The sequence below is a fragment of the Phalacrocorax aristotelis genome, chromosome 2 (assembly GCF_949628215.1).
Source record: "Phalacrocorax aristotelis chromosome 2, bGulAri2.1, whole genome shotgun sequence".
NCBI classification, from domain to species: Eukaryota; Metazoa; Chordata; class Aves; order Suliformes; family Phalacrocoracidae; genus Phalacrocorax; species Phalacrocorax aristotelis.
The window spans coordinates 15,090,322-15,104,774 of record NC_134277.1 but is presented as its reverse complement, the minus strand read 5'-3'; the positions used below and the strand labels follow the sequence as shown (position 1 = coordinate 15,104,774).

Here is a 14,453-nt window from a genome sequence, read left to right as displayed (position 1 = left end):
TGAAGATGTTGTTGCCATCCTCTGTTTATTGTGAATCTATTTCCCAATCACTTAAGGCATTTTTCTTATTTAAACAATTTCCACAATATCAGTGTACTGTTTTTTTTGCCTGCTTGACCATTGCTACATTTGGACCTACTTGAGTGAAGAACTCAGCCTCTCATTAATGTCAGGTGTGGGGCACTAATGAAACATGTGTTCACCAGCTTCATCATAAAATATGAGATCCCCAAATTTTCCAAACCTTCAGATTTGCATTTTCACTCTACAAAAACGTAAGTGTAAAACTCGGTGTAAAATGTTAAGTGCAAAATTTAAAAAAATAGCTGGAACCTCTCTTATACTAGATATTTTTTTGAGGTGCAGCAGAGCAAATTTCAGTAATAATATCATGCATTTGTGTAGCTACCTATTTCAGTGTGAGTTAAGGAGATACTAATAATGTGCTTTTGAAAATCCCATGGCCTCACTTTGTACTTTTACTACTTAGCAAAATTAAGTACTTTTGAAGAAATTGGCCCTGAGCTTCTGAATGAGAATATATTTCCCATTACTTAATTTCCCTTCAGATCAGTCTTGAAATGTTTAAAGTTCTTGGCTGAATAGCTCTGAGGCTGCTGAACCAAAGTCTGAAGATGAGCTGCTTTTTCCATTTGTTGTCCTCTTAGAAGCAGGTTCCCTTTGGAAGGATGACTGTTCTGAACCTTCAAATATTTATAGGAAGGGGATCTGTTTGAGGCAAAGTGAGAGCTAGAATAAACCAAATCCTTAAAAGCATGCAGTAAAACAGTCTTTTGTTAGATTTACTAAATTAGCAGAGGAAGAGAGAGACAGCAAGATATATGCGAGACACTATAGGCACTAGGCTTAAGTATCCGGGTTGACTGAGCTAGCGTGGAAGTTATCACGTCCAAGTCCAGTCAATATGAGCAGTTAAAAAAGAGCCAAATTCCACTGTTCTGGATGCCCTTCTGGACTGTTTCACACATATGTGCATAGGCATTTATATATGTTTGAGCATGTGTGTATGTATCTCCTTCCTGGGAGTGGAAGGTGGACAGAAAGGGAAGGGGGTGACAAATACATTCTTTGAGTTTCCTAAAAGACCACTTCTGGGGACTCTTGGGTTTAAGGCTGAGCAGTGGGGAGTAGGAGCATGTTGTTTAAGCTCCCCATTGAATAGTTCATGATGGAAAATATTCACTGCTCCCCTGCCTCAGTGTATGTAGGCTCTTTAGCCCTAGTTCCAGAGTTTTAATTTTCTTGCTTTCTCCACATTTGTATGGCTATGATAGCTGTTTTGGGGAGAGGCTACTTTTGAATGTATTCTGCCTGCAGTGATTATCCAAGTGGCAGACAGACAGAGGTCCCAGGGAATGTGAGGTGTGCAGCACTGCGTGTGCCTGCATAAAGCAAGGGCCTTCCCCGCTATGCCCCTTCGTTATCTGTATGCTATAATAGGCTTTTACACACATTGTGGGATTACTTTGAAGATTGTCTGACATGTTTATGTGCATGCATATGCCCTAAGTATGTCTTTAAAAAAGCATTTGTTCCAGGCAGCTTTTCCTGCTGCTTGTTTACTGTTGTCTGCCATGGCTAGCTTACTTTCCCTTCTCACTCTTCTGCTGTATTTTACCAATTTTTAAAATAAGGCCATCAAGATTAATTGCCATAATTTCAATGCTTACTGTCCCTTCTGAATAGAATTTTTTTTCCTGAATTTACCTGTCACTTTCTGAAGAGCTAGATTTACTGCAATGTTGGTCACTAATACATAATTTTTGCTAACTAGAAAAGTTCTAATTAGATTTTAAAATCAGACTTTAAAATATTAGATATGCATCTGTGTTTTTTCTTTCTTAAACAATAATCAGCCAAAGAACCTGGACTGAAATGCCAGACCCCGCTTCTGTATTAAGAAAGCTGCTATGCTGACTCATTTTGCCTTACTGTTAATGAAATTGGTAGAGGGATGCTGCTTTATTGTCAGGTGCTATGTAGGGTGCAATCTCCTGTAGTAACTCCCACTGCACTGCACTTACATGTCATTAGTGTAGGTGTTGATTGGGTAAGAAAGACAGATGTGGTTGGGATTTGCTGTACCAGAGGAATGCCTCTAGCTATTGTGATTTTTTTTTGGCTTGCAGTATAGACTGTGGCACCCTGAAGGTGACTGATTTGCTCCTGGATTGGGAAGCCCTGAATTGGCTTCAAGCTAACGGTACCTCCCCTCTGGATGTCATTCTGAGCCAAGGTCTGCGTGAAGTGTCTTTGCTGGGCTTTGCGCCAGTTAACCCTGGTCTTAGCTTAGGGACGCAACACAGGTCCACAGGGAAATGCGGTTCCACTAGTTCAGAAAGTTTCAGTGGGTCGCTCACAGTGCGGGAGTCACATCTGTGAATTTTTGTAGGATCAAGCCCTGGATCTGTGCTAAGGGGTTAGAAATGTGGACAGCAGTTGTGAATTTCAAAATAGATTTAATTACATCTTCTTATGTTTCATTGTTGGTCTCTGAAGGTTTTCCAGTGGCTTTTAGGAACCCTTCTAAAATCAGACATGATGGGATACTGCTAGATTTCAAATTTTAGCTTTACCCAAAACTATGTACGTGTTTTCTACCTGTCTTTCTTATTTAACTAGAATTCAGGGCAAGTTCTCAAATTTGACAACTGAACTTTATTATAGCCTGGGAATGGTTTTCTGTGAGATTCTAGTACTGGAGCATGTAGGGAAGGATGGGGCTGTGCACCACCACATGCCCACCCCCTGATGTGGAAGATGGTGCCATGCCAACTGGTGGCACTGTGGAGCAGGAGTCCCTCTGCTACTATACATGTGTCTGTGATACTGGTCTCCCTATTTACTTACAGCCTTTAGAGACAGACAGTATGTCCCAGATATACAGGGAACAGCTAAATATAAATAATAAACAAGGAGAATTGTATGCTGACTATCTTCAGGTACAATATTGAGTATCTTCAGATGGGAACCCTGGTGTGAAAGATGGTACTAAGGTAAGGGATGAAAACTACAGTTGAAGTTTTTGCACAGACCAAACACTTGATAACAACCACCGCATCCCATAGCCCAAAGCTGGACTGATGACAGGGACTTGTAGAGCAAAGCAGGCCAGTGGACTGAGTTTTTGTCCTTCTGCAGACACATTGGTGCTTCAAAGGCAGATTCTGTCACTGCAGTGCCCGTGAGGGCTCTGCCCTGACGTTGGCAGTGTTTATGTTCTCTGCCTTTCTTTGACCAAAATGCTCCAGCCAAAAGCTGGAGCTTTTGGCTCCACAGCCAAAAGAAGCCTCCAGGTGCAATAAATTCAAGTTGGCTCTGAGGGGTCCTGGATGGCTAGGCAGACTGGGTCTCTTCCCAGTCTGAACTTGTGAAGAGGACACACCACCAAAAGGAGAACTGTCGGACTGAAGTAAGATGAGCTGTCTGGAAAAGGTAAAATAAAAAAAGCTGAAGTTGTCCGTAAAACCTAAAATAGAATTTAGGCTTTCTGATGTAAAGCCAGCCCTAAGTTAGGATGATGAGTTAGGCTAAGGTGAGTCTGGAGGGTAAAGTTGCTTGCTTTCTTTTTGAAGAAAATGGGCCATCCTACCCCAGCGCATCCATGCTGAGGGATCAGGTGGTGTCACCCAGTGTAGTCCGGCAGGCGACAGTTTGGGGGCTTAAATCCCTAGCTGTTATCCTTATCTCACAAATGGTAGAGGTCTCACAGCAACGATGAGCAAGGATATTTTAACTGAGAATATTGACAGAAACAATTTATAGTCTATTGTGTGGATGCAGCTGCTGAACATTCCTACCCTGCCACCATCTTGGCATTCCTGACTCTATTTTTGACAAAGGATGTTTAACCAGGAATACCTTCATATCTCATGATAATTTATATCTTGTCCATTTGCATATTTTCTCTGTTCCCTTCCTCCAGCTGTCCTTCCCATACTACTCCTCACACACACACCTTGAAGGGGGGGGAAATGAAGCTAAAACCATCATCACACACCGTAAATACAGTTCAGTAACAGAATGAATAGTTGATTAGAAAATATTTTACATAATTCTGAAAGCAGGAAACCTCCTGTATTTACTACTGCAGTTAAAAATCTTTTTATGCACTTAATGGATATAGAGTTCCACCGTGGTTTTAAGTGCCATCCTTTCAAACTCCACTTTTAGGGTTTCCTTAGGATAGATCTCACTACAGAAAGGATGCTCAGTGTGTTTGGCTGAGGCATTGCACTCCTTGTGAGCAGAGAGCTGGGAGAAACAGTCTTTATACGGTCACATTTTAGTTTATTAAAAGATTAGTTTTACCTTTGTTCCAGGTAAGACATGTTCAGTCCTAAACTTAGCCTTGTCACACTGACCGTAAGTAACTCATGCAGATTCAGCACATGGGTCCCTGTCTGAGCTGGCTCACCCTGCTCCCCCAGGAGCAGAGTCGTGGGCTGAAGCGCGTGAGCTGGGTGGCAGTGACAAACCTGTGCCTGGGCTGCTGGCAGCCCTTGGGTGTCAGGTTGTCACGACATCACTTTTCTCCCTTGATATATCACACGCTGAAGCCTTTTTTTTTTTTTTTTTTTTTTTCTGTTTTTCTAGTTACTGATACCATTTCCTGACAATAAGGGTCCATATTATGTTTGCCCCTATTACAGCACAGACTAAAAAGGACAGAGTAACATGCCATAAGTAGTTGAACAGTGGGTAGAAAATGGTAGTAGATTATTTCCCCAAGAGAATTGGTTACGGTGAGAGTGAGGAAAGGAAAACGGAGTCTTATTTCCAACCATGTTTTTTTCCTGGGGTACAGCACATTCTCACAATGTCAAAGGCATGCTGTGCAATTGCACCTAGCAATCAAGGAGCATGCAACCCGCAGGGCATCCTGCTCCGAGGAGACAGCTCGCTCCATCATCGCTGGCTTTCTGGGCTTTCAGGTTGCTGGGCAATCAGCCCTAGGATCTTTTGAGTGATGTCCAGAGTACCAAGCAGTTTAGGCAGAAAGAACTGGTATAAATTAAAAGTGATTTGTGGCATCTTGAAAACCAGACTATTTTATTTTATTTTATTTTATTTTATTTTATTTTATTTTATTTTATTTTATTTTATTTTATTTTATTTCAAATGCTTCCCCTGTTTTTCATCATGCCTGCACAGAGGCTCAGCCTGCTGCCTGGCTCAGCACACAGGAGAAAATTCGATGCAGCTGTGATTGACAAGGCCATGATGTCCTGTCAGGGAGGCTGTGTTTTAGAAATAAAATTGCTTTGGGAAATTGCAATGGGATAGCTTCCAGTGAACTAAACTGAAAGTGCCTTTCAAATATAGAGATGCTCATCCTTTTCTATCCCCTTTCCATCTATTACCCATCTTCAGTTCTTGTGGGGAGACAGAGAGGTCTCTGTTATTTCCTGGTTTACGCTTTTCTTCCCTCTCTCCCTTCTCCTTGTCTTTCACCACTGAAATATCTCAGCAATGCCAGGAGGCTGGTATGCCCCGGGAGGGTAAGAATAGCCTACAATGGCAGAGATCACTCCTGTTGTTCATCCATTTGCAGTTGTCTGGACAGAGGATCCACACAAGAGGTAGGAGCAATTGGATCTGAGAAGCTAGAGCTTTTGCAAGCCAAACTGTTAAAGCCTTAAGAAGATTTCTTCCAACATCCAAAACTAACAGTCCTGTTCAAATCATCAAAATAATCCTTCATCAACACATTGCTGTGGCCAGGTTTCTCATTTCCATCCTTGACCCTTCCCAAAAAGTTTTATTTTTTTTCTCTCCTTTCTTCCCTGTCTAGGTCTAACCTCCTTTGGAAATGATAAAATTGTTAGGACATCAGGAGCTGGAAGTGTTGTGAGCCTGTTCAAACATGGAGCGCTGGGACTCACTGGGATTTTTGATTGTCACACTCAACTATAATGTGACAATTGTAGGTAAGTACTTCAAAACAGCTGTCTCCTTTCTTTTGCTGCTCCGTATCCTGAAGCTACCCAAGTGTCCTACTGATAAGCAACTTTAATTTCCAGCTATGCCTCTGTGATCTGTACAGTAAGAAGTTGTTATTTAGATATGTGATATGAGTAGTTAATGTATTTCTTTTCATGTTAGACAGATTCCTACTCCCTCTCTGATCAATATTTTCTGAACTTTATGTAAAATATTCTGGCAAGGTTTCCAAATTTGGCTCTTCTTGGTGCCTGAGCTTCCAGTCAGCTCTAATGGCTGTTGTAGGGATCATGCTGAAAACACACAGAACTAACGCTTTATTTATACCACAAAAAGTGAATGGCAGAATGTATGCAATAGCTTTAGTGACAAATTAAAAAGTTTAAAGGAGGGGGAAAACCTACTCTTTTTTACAGGAAGAAGTTTGTTGTTTATTACCATTATCATTAATTACCATTGCTTTTAAGTCTTTATTTTTATAAATGAAGAAACTTCACTTGCATTAAAAAAAACACAACAAACAAAATAGTTGGTTTTTCCTCAGCTAAGAGTCACCTGAATGCTTCTATTTTTTTTCCTTCTTATTTAAATATGACACTGTTCCTTTTTCATGGGCTATTTTGAGGCAGTGTGAGCCAGGGGAAAACTTTCAGTGGTCTTTCAAAGACCCTTCACCTCCAGTCATGGACAGTTGCTGTAGTTTGTGCTGTGCATTGCAGGGAGTATTGAATTAAGCCGCAGGGGGGTCGCTGAAGGGGCTTGTTCTAGTATGTTTAATCAAGATTGAGTCATTAGGGATGGTGATGCGTGAAGGGGTTATCTCTAAAATGTATGTCATACTAAACTACTTCCTAAGGAGCCATTGATTTTTCTTAAGCAGCACTCCCTATTGTACATGTTCTAATTAAAAATTGATAGTGAAATAGCATGTAGTATTTTGAGCTTAATTAACTAATGTGCTTTGAATACTCTGAGGCCCTCACAGGGAAAAAATGCTACCTAAGTATGAAACATTCCTTGCTAAAGATGACTGATTCTGTACAGCTGGTGTTTTCTAGTGACCCACACTATGTTGAAAAGAGAGTAGCAGTACAGCCTGTCACCAAAATGCAGGAAGCTGAAAACACAGCAAAACACCACTAAGGTTCAGGTTGTTAAAGATAAAGCGGAAAGGCCTCAATTTATTTATGGTTAGGTAATATATTATTTTGCCAGGAGCAGCAGGTTTCTGTGATGATCTGTCATTAGCTTATATATCCTTAACTTTTTTCCAGCTGAAGGTTTTCCTCTTCAGAGTGCAGTTTTACTGCCCATAAGCCCATAATCAGTCTAGTACCGACCACAAATGGTTTATATGGGGCATTGAAACTGCATGTTCAGTACAATAATAGATATCATACAACATTGCAGAAATATTTTAATATTTAAAATTCACACCAACTAGAGGGAAACAGCTTTATGGGAAATAGAAAAGAACGTTGTTCAAGACAATACCTGTAAATAATTGTATATGTTATAGAAAAAATGCTTTGGGACCTGGATTTTTAAAAAGCCGTTAGAATATATATTGGTGTTATTTCACAGTGCCTTTAAAACCTTGTGTGCATGTGAGATGTGCAATCACTATTAATGACTTGAGGTTTTCAGTGCATTTCTCAACCGTTAACTCCATATAACAGTATAACATGCTTCTTTTTAGTCACTGAGTCTTGCTGTTTGTCTATCCATGGTTACAACTGTTTTCTTAACCATTTCTTAAAGCACAGAATTAATCTTATCACTCTTTCCCATTTTGGTTTTTCTTTCTTTTTGTTCCTAAGTGTTGGGTTTTTTTTTTTTCTCTTTTCTTGGTATGTTTTAAAAATATGTGAAATTAAAGCAGGGGATTATTAAATTAAGTTACATTTTCACAAACTGTATAGCGAACCAGTGATAGTGACAGAACCAAAAAGGAAACTTGAGAAATTCAAGTGCTAAACTTAACTCCAGGTGTTGAATTTTTCCACATGTTTGTACAGAATATATTTTTAATTTTTGACAATATAACTGTATATGTTATATTAGATGTACATACATGTATACGTAGGCCTTCCTATCCTGCCCAGAAAAAGGATTTCTTTTTTTCTCTTTTCTTTTTTCTTTTCTTTCTTTTCTTTTCTTTCTTTTCTTTTCTTTTCTTTTCTTTTCTTTTCTTTTCTTTTCTTTTCTTTTCTTTTCTTTTCTTTTCTTTTCTTTTCTTTTCTTTTCTTTTCTTTTCTTTTCTTTTCTTTTCTTTTCTTTTCTTTTCTTTTCTTTTCTTTTCTTTTCTTTAATAGATAACTTTGTCAGTAATACAGCAGTGTGTATAACTTTACTAAAAACTTTTAGTAAAACCTACCCCAACCAGAAGTCCTCCAAGCAGCTATCATGAACAATACAGTCTCGTTCAAAAGATATGATATGTAGGGTACCAATGCCTGATCTTTCACTGGAATAAGGATAAGTCCTGATCTTTCCCACCAAAGTGCATGAGATGAAGCCCTGCCTAAAGCAATCGGGGAAATTCAGGGAAAGAACAAATAAGCAGTGTACGAAAATGCCAAACTCATAAGGCTTCACTTGGTGTTGGTATCAAGACAGAAAGGAGCTTTTGGTCTGAATGGGAAGAGAAGCTGCGCACCACAGTGAATGAAGGTTGGAAGACATGGTCAAGATAGGGCAACCAAAGAAGTAGCAGGAAGAAATGGCTGGGGCGCACATGTGCACCCACAATTGTACATTTGTAGAGCATTTTGCTTAAGTTTGCTAATAGCACCTGCTAACAAGCTTGCTAGTAAATACCAGTCTAGATGCAATAAAGAGAATTTGTTGGCTACAGTAATCTTTACATATGATTTCATGGCCAAGGCCAAGAACAAATACTATGTCATGGGAAAATCTTTTGTATCTAGAAGTGTTTCATACTATGTTAGCTGATCTATATTACTGAAATAGGACAAAATTCAGGTGCAGAGGTATGAAACCAAGAGCAAGGAAGAACTAAGTGAAATGGGACTATTCGCTCAATTGTGAACTCTTTTTATTGGATTTGGACATGTTCAGAGTGTTTTCATTAGGCTGAAGTTTCAGTTGGCATGGGTTATTGTGTGTCAAACCCCTACACTACTGAGTCTAGATGAAGGTTATGGAATGCGTCAGCTAACACATTTTCATACAAGTTTCAGTCCCACTCAAAACAAAGACAAAGAGGAGCTTTTAAGAGGGGCAACTGATTAGAGAGGCCGTTTCTTCAAATGTCTTTTTTATAGAGAGATCATCGCTACATTACCTGCCTTCCTTTCCTTCTCAGTGCTCTGACTCTTTTTCTTACCTTCTCTTCTAGGAAAGATCTGGCTAATGTTAATAATTCTGCTGCGAATGGCAGTGGTAGTATTAGCAGGTTATCCACTCTACCAAGACGAGCAGGAGCGCTTCGTCTGCAACACCCTGCAACCAGGATGCTCCAACGTTTGCTATGACTTGTTCTCTCCAGTATCTCACTTTAGATTCTGGCTCATTCAAACTGTGTCTATCCTGCTGCCTTATGCTGCATTCAGCATTTATGTTTTGCACAAGGTAGCTATGTACATTGTAAGAATGCACTGTTTGGTGCATGGATGCAAAGGGAATAAGGGTTTATCAAGCTCCAAAGACCTGAAGGAGCTCTGTAGAAGTGCTGTTGCCAATCGATTAGATTGTGGTGCAGGCAACCTAAGTGTCCTTAATTTTTCTGGGGCGTATGCTGTTCATCTTTTTTTTAGGACACTACTTGAGGCTGCCTTTGCAGCTGTGCAATATTTACTTTTTGGATTTTTTGTTCCTGAGCGCTTTTCCTGCTACCATTCACCTTGTACAAGCACAGTTGATTGTTATATCTCCCGGCCCACTGAGAAATCCATCATGATGATTTTCATCTGGGGGGTCAGCAGTCTATCCTTTCTGCTTAGCCTTGCTGATCTTGTCTGTGCTCTCCGGAGAATGACAGCAAGAAATCAAAAGAACAAGCTGCCCACAAACCTCCACACAGAGGATGAGTGCATTTTAAATCTTCCCCCAGTACAGCATGGTAGCTCTTCTCCCCCTCAAAATCAAAACTGTCCAGTATCAAAAAGCAGCCAGACTAGTGGTGGCTCCTGCTCACTTCTCTCTGAAGAGGAAGAAGAGGCTGTTCTTCATCCTGAAGTGGTCTTTCAGCAAACTGCCAGCACTAACCTTAACAGCAACAGCAATAAGCCCTGTGTATCAGGAGATCTTGCTGTTAAGCAAGATAGCACTGAAGAACCCTTGTGTGCTGGTGACGACCAAGGAACTACATGCAGGCAAGTAAGACCCATGCTTCAGCAAGACTTCATTAAAGATACTGCCCCGACTCTAAGACCTCAGATCAAGTCTCATCTTGGAGTTTCTTCCTGTGTAGTTCAGAGCAAGCTTTTAGGATACTACCCTTCAGCTGAGCTAAAAAACCCTGATGCACAGTCAAATTATAGTAGTACTAGTTGTTTGAGGTCCAAAAAGTCAGAATGGGTATAGAGCCAGTGAACGCTACTCTATGAACCTGGCAGGACAAATCATTGCATCACTGAGGATGTTTCAGATAATTTCAACTGTGGTTGTGCTGCAGCGACACTCTGCTATGCTGTGTTCCTCCATTGAAGAGGAAGCAAAAACCTCAGAAACGAGTTTGAAGGATATTACATTAAGGGAACTGTTATTTGGAAAATGTAACATCTTTTTGTTTTTCTGAGTGCAAGTGACTTTAAAATGCTGTGGAGTGTCACTGATGAGAGTGACCTGGTTTTCCGGGAGTACGTGTGAACACTTGTTTACCCTAACCTAGTTTTATTACAAAGGATTAAGTTGAGGAAAGATGTGACTTTTAAACACAATTGTACATTGTCTACTGTCAGAAGGTTAATTTGTCTCCTCATACTAAATTCTCGAAGCCCAAGTTAAGCGAGGGTATTCAAGCAATAAAAATAGTGAATAAAATAAAAATATATGTTTTGTAGCAAAGTGTTAATGTGTAAAAAAACCCTGGATCTTACTGATTGAAGGCTTATACCTACCCTAGTTAGCAACGCCATGGCAGTACCTTTCTCAGACCCTGAGGTCAGCTGGCACGGTCTGACCATGTCTGAGCTATTCAAATCCAATATAGCCTCCAGAATGGGGTGGCTGCATCCAGACTAGCTGTTGGGAATAGTCCTGTGCTCGACAATTGCTCAGGAGTCATCTAGGAGATATGAGCCAGAAGGGTGTCAGGGCGTGCTCCAGCAGCTCAGCAGTGCAGGGGACTGAGCTCCAGTGCCTATGCTCTCGCACTGCTGACAGTGCACTGGTGTAGGTGTGCTACTGACATGTCTACAGGGTGTTATGTGTCTCAAACTGAAATAGTCACACTAGGCTCTTGATTTCAGTAGGGGGAATGAATCACCTGACCTGTTTTCGGCATCTCTGAAGGTAAGATGAGTAAATTCCTAGATATACCTGTTTCTCCCACAGTGTGGTTATCTCCGACCTGGGCTTAGGGAAAATTATTTCTATCCTGAAAGAAGGATATAGTGGCAATGTCTGTATCAGAGTGCTCACCCTCTTTGTCTGACAGACTTCTAATGCTAATCATTTGAAAATGTTCCTAACTGAGTGAATCACAGAAGATTTTATTACTGTCACGCTTTGTGCTTTCCTTCAGTATTAATTCTCTTGCATTTACATAAGCGTGGTCCATCACTGAAGCACAGCAATGTTTGAGCTGAAGTATCAAAAAGCTTCTTTTAGCTACAAGTCAGTGGGGGTTGAAGGTTGCATACACCTGCAGATCATCAGTGGGAGTGGATGTGGAGAAGCATGTTCTCAGGGAAATGTACTGGTGGTAGTGCCTTACAAAACAGATTATTGAAAGAGTGGCAAGAGCTGGTATTTGTAGATGCTGCTTGGAGCTGGAGTAGTTCCCTCTCCATTTAGACCCATGCAAAGGAGAAAACAGACACAGATCCAGCCTTGTTCTTACTGTGCCATATAACAACTTTCTGTAATGACTTAATGGCTGGCTCCTTTGTGCAGAACATCAAGGGACAACAGCTTTCACATTGCTCTTTTTTTCTCCTGTGGGTGCACAAGTCTTTAAGACAGTTTGGCTCATAATGTCTATGTATAATTTCTTACATATGCAACATAAAGACTAGATCTTAATTATCCCTCATCCCCTCAAAAATTAGGTAGCATAATAGATAGACAGACTGCTCTTTGGATTGGGGGGCAGAATTTACTTCTGCCTATGAAGTACTTTGGGATCCTGAGGTATGCTACGGAAGTTTTTAATTACTACCTTCTAAGTAAAGTTTTCCTCTCTATTAGCTCTGTTTGTTTCTTTTATCATGCATGCTGCTTGTATGATTTGTCATTTCCAGGGTAGGAGCAGCATTAATTATTAAACTTATCACAGGCAGAAAAACATTAAATATTTAAACTTTTCATCCTCCAAAGCCTCTTTAATGGTGTCTGTGCACACATAGCATGACAAAACATTGCAACACTGAAACTTTTTGTGATTCATTGCATCTTCTCAGCTGCGCGAAGGAATGTAAGGAACAAATGTGGATTCAGTATATTCGATTGAGTACATCCCTCAGTGTGAGATATAAATAGGGTAGGATAAATAATGTGTTGTGGCTGGACAGAGTTTGCTTTTTTGTGTCTCTAGCTAGACATCCTTTAATGACTAAGGACCCTTATTTCAAATCAGAAAGATACTGTTTTTGTCTGAAATGGAAAATGAAATTACTGAACTTCTTCCTTATTCTGTTTGTGGTTTCTTGTTGTGAAATTGTGGCCTTTGGTTTGTGTCACTCAGCTGGAACAATACATAAGCTACATATATTGCTTATCCAGTCTTGTGTGGTACTGAACACAAGACTACACAGAAAGGAATTGAATTCCCTGAAAATAAGAGTTGAACTGATCAGGAAATCTGTGATAAAACAGTTTTCACACAGAAAATAAAATTTGCATTAAAAAATTATAAAATGCCCCAAAAAACGTTGTTTTCTTAGTATCTTCAACTGCATCATAGCACTTCTCTTGCTAAAAAAGTATCTGCTAGGCTGCTGGGAACCCAGCATTGCCACATTTTCCATGCAGCCAAATCAAGTATCACTGGGAGTTTCTTCAGTATCACCATGATGTAAAGAAAACAGGAAAAGATTTTTTTTACCCCCAAATAAGATAGATTTAAAAATTTTTTTTTCTAAAAATTTTTTTTCATTTATTTTGTTTTGTTTCAGTTTTGGAATGTGTTTTTTGATAACAAAATAGAAGCCAAACATCAAGTTTCAATCAGTTATAATCACTTTCTCCTCTTTCCTAACACTCTAGGTTGGGTCACTCTGATTTACTCTCATCAGCATAATGGAAAGCTGCGACTCTCTCTTCTTTTGTGAAATACACTGCAGACAGGTTCCTAGGGAATGCATAATTTCCCATTAGCAGCAGTTGTTCTCCATGAATCTCTCAGTTTAGACCAGAATAAGTATTAAATCTGAAGTTAACAATGTAGAGAGATCCTTAGTGTATTCTTTCAAGTTATTAAAATTATCTGCCCTTATGTGATACATTGTTATTGCAGTGATTATCTTTCTAGAAGGGATCATTAAAGAGGATATTAATTGCACATTATTTTATTTTAATGTCATGATTACAAAGAGGAACAGATAAATTATTACTGCTTGTAGTATTTGAGGGTAATAAAGAAATGCATCTCCAAAAATAGGGAAGTAGAGTAGTTGAAAAGGCTGTTCTTTAACTTGTCTTTTGTACTACTTTTAATAGCCTGATGTTCGACTGATAGAGAAGTAATTTTACAATGTAATGCTCTTACATTGTAATTGAGTTGCTAAAATGTTCTGCAAATTGGATGGTCTCCGTTCAAAGTCACAGCACGAACTCTTGGCTTGTGATGCACAGCAATGCCAGTTCTGAAAAATGAATTAACCAAGGCAGAAATCTGATCAGAAAGTATGAACTGTATCTCTACAATTAAAATTATGCAGCATCCATGTAGCTAGATTACAATCACAGTCTACTTCACTAGCTTTTGCCTTCTCCCACTTTGCCTTCTGTTTTCTTCCATTTGGGTTTGACAGGCAGGATGTCCCAGGCCATCTCCACAGCTATAATTTAATTATGGGAGTACACATACAGTGCTAACTCCAAGGACTGTTCTATGATGCTGTGCCATTCACAATGAGGAAATGCCAGGACAGAGAGAGCTGTTTCTAATTCAGGCCCTGCAGCTAACACTTTAGGTTGGATAGTGGATTAGCTTTGAAAAGCTTGCACTGATGAACAATTTACTGAATGAAGATGATGGCAGATTCTGATCTTTTCTTTAGAAATTGGAGTTTATATATGGTGCACTCAAGAAAGATGGAGGATTTGGCATCAGCAATCAGAAGTCAGTCCTTTCACTTCTG

At 39.7% G+C, this 14,453-nt stretch overlaps 1 protein-coding gene across 2 annotated transcripts; it reads left to right on the top strand.

Moving 5' to 3' along the window:
* The first annotated feature begins 3,347 nt into the window (after positions 1-3,347).
* Positions 3,348-12,997, top strand: GJD4 (gap junction protein delta 4). 2 transcript variants are annotated; one of them, XM_075082425.1, is made up of 3 exons: positions 3,348-3,456; positions 5,816-5,951; positions 9,326-12,997. In XM_075082425.1, exons 2-3 carry the CDS (start codon positions 5,888-5,890, stop codon positions 10,510-10,512), a joined length of 1,251 nt encoding a protein of 416 aa, XP_074938526.1. In that variant the 5' UTR covers positions 3,348-3,456; positions 5,816-5,887; the 3' UTR covers positions 10,513-12,997. The 2 variants fall into 2 exon arrangements, with proteins under 2 accessions (XP_074938526.1, XP_074938525.1); XM_075082424.1 differs by lacking the exon at positions 3,348-3,456 and adding an exon at positions 4,815-5,603.
* The last annotated feature ends 1,456 nt before the right edge of the window (positions 12,998-14,453 follow it).